Raw genomic sequence first — 5208 nt, forward strand, 5'->3', positions numbered from 1 at the left:
AGAATCCACTGGGCCCCATCATGGCAATCATGCAGCATGCATGCATTGTTTATATAATACCATACAATTTATTATGATGTGATATGTTGCCAACCTCGTTGGTTTGCTTAATTTCCATTTGAGTTTGTGGATGGTGGTTTGCTCTTGTTAGTGAGTTATACATCTGCTTAAGACTAGCTGACAATCGAAGGACTAAGTTGGCTGGTACCAAGCTCTCTCTAAAACAGTATTTAACGTTTCATCCAGGCTATTGTGCAAATATTGATACAATAATAGATCGTAAATTTACAATATGACATGCTCATAGCTTCCACCCTCTTGCTGCAAATTGATTCAATCTATAACGAACTATAATTTTATTTCCTAAGAAAAGAATTTTTGCTCATAAGTTATTGGATTGAATAATTAATGAAAGTCATACAGGAACTACTTCGTCGGTTTCCTCTTAGTTTTTTTCGCATATGTTGCTTTTTGATTCATAGGGATGTATTTTTTATAGACAATTAAGTATAAATAAAATCTAGTTTTATTCCAAAAAAAATGGTTTACATGGTTCTTATTGGTATTGCTTTATTTTCGTATTCATTTGATGCAAAGTATTTATTATTATTGAAAAAATGTAGTTTATCATAATTGCTCTTTAGCATTTTGTCTTGAGTGTGAATTTAAAAGTGTTCAAATCTGCAGGTTGAGAATATACCTACCCCTTTGCTATGGGGTCAATTTTCTCACATCACATTGAACGGGGGGAGATCGGTAATAAAACGGTTTCCTGACCCACCCTAAGCAAAAGAAAAGTGTTTTTTTTTTTTTTTTTTTGATAAAAACGGCTACTCATATCATATAGTACGAACGTGAGTACAGCCCTCCAAGTCACGGGAGAGTAAAAGGTACAACTGTGAAGGGACGTCTACATCAGACGTCCACAAAAAAGCACCTGAGTGCCGAGCGACAAAGGAGGCGACCCAATCTGCTGCCCGGTTCGCCTTCCTAAACACGTGTGCTGCCTGAAAATCAGCCATCATCTGAGCCATCCTACGGGTCTCTCGAATGAGGGGATGGCCATCCCCAAACCGATCCACACCCCGAATCAGATCAATGACCACCGATGAATCACCCTCGAGGTACACCCGCTCGGCCCCGGCTAACTGCCTCGCAAAGGATAAGCCCTCCCAGGCTGCCTGTAGCTCTGCACCAACCACAGTAAATCCAGGCGTACGCCGTCCTCCTGCTGCTACCATCCTGCCACAATGGTCCCTGACCACAAAACCGACCCCTCCGCACAAGCCATCTACCGACCTACTCCCATCAAAGTTCACCTTGAGATAGCCAGGAGGTGGGGGTGCCCAAGAAACAATGGCAAACCGTGGCGCTGAAACAGCATGGTGAACACCCCAGATATCCCTGACCAGCCCAGAAGTGACTACCGAAGTCGCCCCAACAACCTCCCTCGCAAGCAGCAGCGCCCGGTCTACCACCAACCTCGGAGGCGCCCTCCTCCCCTCAAATATACCAGTATTCCTGTCCAACCATATATGGTAGGACAGGTATGCTACACAGATCCCTGCCTCAACAGATCTGGGATGCCGCATGGAAACTCTCAGCAGATGGATCAGATCCTGCACCAGATGGATTAGAATGCCTTCTCTTGTTCTTAAACGAGAGCCACAGATTTCATCTCCAATATATGTCCAGCATTTCGAAAACTAACAAAGCGGTGGTGTGGCTTTTCAGATCAAGTATGTTTTCAGAGAAGCAAATAGGGCAAAAGATTGGATAGCTTCGTATGTAGCTAATCACTCTCGGATACTCTGTAGGCTGGGGAAGGAGAGTTGCCTACGGCGCTCACATCTTACAAATTAGATTTAGCTGGACATGAACATCTGCATACTCGATAGATATTAATTTTAAACTCTAGGTTTAGCCCCTTAAACTCATCTATATCTAGCTTGGACGGACCCAAATTTCTTGCAAGTTGATACCCTAATTTTGATTTTCCATCATTAATACAAAGGACAACTGTAATTGCCAGCTGCAGTTCTTGTTCTCTTGACAACTTTTTTTTTTTGTTTTTTTATGCAACAAAGTAATAACATAACGGATGCAACAACGGTTACTAGCTGTTAGCAAAGTTATGTAACTCCAAAATTATCTTCAGATAAACCAAATTAAGATAGGGGGACCTGCAGATAACTTATCAATGGCGTGAACAATTATGGACAATTTTATTAAAAACATTTTTGTAACGTCTTCTTGCTCTCACCACCTCTCTCTGTCTCTTCTTCCTACAGAGTACAGTCATTCTGCAATCTTCTAACTACCACCACCTTATAAAACCACCCAAAATAACACTCCCTAATTAATCTCTCTCCTAATCCAACTCATTAATAATAGATAATAAAAACGAAATTTTGCTCCAACTCCTTCACCTACGGTTGCTTTATCTTCATAATCCCTTCCCCAGTAAGTACGTTACTTGATTAATTATTAGTATTAGTATTAGAATTCCCTTAAAAGACTTCTGCCCTCCTCCGCCTCCTCGTCCTTCATTCAAGCTCTTCTACTGTCTCTCTGTTTCTCTCTCACCGACGGAAAGATGCGACGGTGTTTGACGACGTCGCTGCTTTCCGCCGCCATCTCCGTCGCTCTCCTCTGCTCCTTCTACGTACATCTATTCCGCGACCTCATCCCCTACGCCGACGACGAGGGCACTCCGGAGACGGCCGTCTCTCACGAGGCCGCCTTCAACGCCACCCTGACCCAGGCCCTCGTCCACCGCCACAACCTCGTCGTCCGCGAGATCCCCCGCCATCGCCGCCGCCGTCTCCCCACTTCCCCGGTGGAGTCCATCCTCTTCCCCGACTGGGAGACCCTCCTCGTCCTCCCCCTCCCCTCCGCCTTCGCCGATCATCGCAACCTCTCCTGCCTCTTCCACAACGGCGCCGTCTCCCCCGCTGGCTTCGTCGGAACACTCCCCACCTCCCCCGCCCGCGCCGCCTTCCGCTGCCCGATCCCCAACAGCATCCGCCGCCTCCGCCCCTTCTACACGCCCCGCCTCATCGACCCCACCACCGCCCCCGAGTCCGACGACCGCGGTCCCCCCTCCGAGATGATCCGGTGGACCCGCCTCGCCTACGAGGCCGTTTCCACCCCCGTCGATGTCGTCGTCTTCGCCAAGGGCGTCAATATCCGCCAGGGCGTCGACCGCCCCGCCTCCGACCTCCGCTGCCTCTTTTCCTCCGGCGCCGCCACCCCCGCCACAAGCTCCGCCCAGGAGGTGTTCCGCTGCCCCCACCCCCCCGGCGCGAAATCAATGACCGGCGAGGCCCTCCGCGTCTCCCTCGAGATCGGGACCGAGGGCACCGAAATCCCCTCTCTGGCCAATTACCACCGGCCACGTGCTCCCCCGCGCACACCCGAGGACCGCTCGCTAATCTGCGCCTGTACCATGGTCCGCAACGTCGCCAAATTCCTCGCCGAGTGGATCGTCTACCACTCGGCGATCGGCGTCGAGCGCTTCTTCCTCTACGACAACGGCAGCGATGATGACCTGCACTCGGTGGTCAACCGACTCGGCTCGAACGGGTTCAACATCTCGACCCGTTTCTGGCCCTGGCCCAAGACCCAGGAGGCCGGCTTCTCCCACTGCGCCGCCGTGAACCGGGACACGTGTACCTGGATGGCCTTCATCGACGTGGACGAGTTCATCTTCTCCCAAGCCTGGGCCGGTTCGGATACCCCGAACCGGACCATGTTGGGTTCCCTCGTGGCGGTACGACCGGATGTGGGTCAGGTCTCGATGCGGTGCTTCGAGTTTGGGCCGTCGGGCCGGCGGGCGCACCCGAGAGACGGCGTAACACAAGGTTACACGTGTCGGCGCAGGACGGAGAAGCGGCACAAGTCGCTGGTCCGGCTCGACGCGGTGGACGACTCGTTGTTTAACTCGGTTCACCATTTCGGCTTGAAATCCGGGTTCAGGTGGACCAACCGTTCGGAGGCCAGCGTGTACCACTATAAGTACCAAGCGTGGGAGGAGTTTAAAGTGAAGTTCAAAAGGCGAGTATCGGCTTACGTGGTGGACTGGAAGGAAACGGTGAACCTGAGTTCCAAGGACCGGACCCCCGGTCTTGGGTTCGAGCCGGTCGAGCCGAAGGGGTGGGCCGATAGGTTCTGTGAGGTGAATGATACCCGGCTCAGGGAGGTGAATCGGAGGTGGTTCGGCCTGGAGGGACCGCAGGGAGAGTATAGAATGGCATGGGAGTAGGCAGGGAAAAGAGAGGTTAAGTGAGATTTTTTTTTTACAAAAAAATAATATTTAGTGGATAAAATTAGGGAGACAGAAAAACAGAAAGATGTTATAGAGATTTTTTTTTTTTGTTTTACAGAATTACACTTGACGTTTGTAAAAAGAATTATTCATTGTTGTAAAAAGAGTGCATTAATATTAGTTTTATTTACTCTGCATTTTGGCTGAGAGTTTAATGGCTAATGTATGTTACCGAAGGAAATTATAACATTTAAACATACAATTAGGCAAAGTTTCAAGCCAAAATCCAACAAGTTCAGATAAATCATGCGACGGTTAACATAAAATGAGCAAACCCAACAAAGATATATAGTTTATAATTTTTATTTCACTTCTTTTTTTTCCTCTTAACATGCTATAGAAGCCAATGGCCTATGAGATCCATAGAAAAGTTATATGCACCCTAAATTGAGCGAAGTCACATTAAAACACATAACTATCTATATATGATGAGTCATGCACCCAATGTTGAACCGCATCAAATCATGTAACCAACGAGAAACTAAACCGGCATAGACATTCTCGACCGGATTATATTAACTTGTTCCTGTTTGACCGTCTCCTTGCATGCAAGCATATCTAGCTACAAATAACGAATCTGAAAAGGAGAAAATACATGCATGGATGGGCGGCTATAGTTCTCATTTAGACATATTAGCCTATTCTTATCGAACACAGATTCTCTGCTTTGCATATATAGCAGCAATAGATGGCCACCATCATGAGATAGACAGGCATCAAATGAGGCAATCTACAAGCACAAACTTTGTCATACATGGCGTGCAGCGTTTAATGGCCATTCATCTTCTGACGACAGCCATCCAGAGATGTGCTACTGTAGATTCTGATTGATTATGATCTGCAGTTATGTTTTTCTTTCACTAATCACCACCCCGTGACAG

General features: G+C 47.9%; 1 protein-coding gene across 1 annotated transcript; it reads left to right on the forward strand.

The window, feature by feature from the left end:
- The first annotated feature begins 2253 nt into the window (after positions 1 to 2253).
- Positions 2254 to 4464, forward strand: LOC103724201 (glycosyltransferase family 92 protein Os08g0121900-like). Its single transcript, XM_026800260.4, has one exon. It carries the CDS (start codon positions 2597 to 2599, stop codon positions 4262 to 4264), a length of 1668 nt encoding a protein of 555 aa, XP_026656061.4. The 5' UTR covers positions 2254 to 2596; the 3' UTR covers positions 4265 to 4464.
- The last annotated feature ends 744 nt before the right edge of the window (positions 4465 to 5208 follow it).

This window comes from Phoenix dactylifera, chromosome 10 (genome assembly GCF_051530095.1).
Source record: "Phoenix dactylifera cultivar Ajwa chromosome 10, Ajwa_hap1_PhDact_Kaust_v1.1, whole genome shotgun sequence".
In the NCBI taxonomy this organism is placed as follows: Eukaryota; Viridiplantae; Streptophyta; class Magnoliopsida; order Arecales; family Arecaceae; genus Phoenix; species Phoenix dactylifera.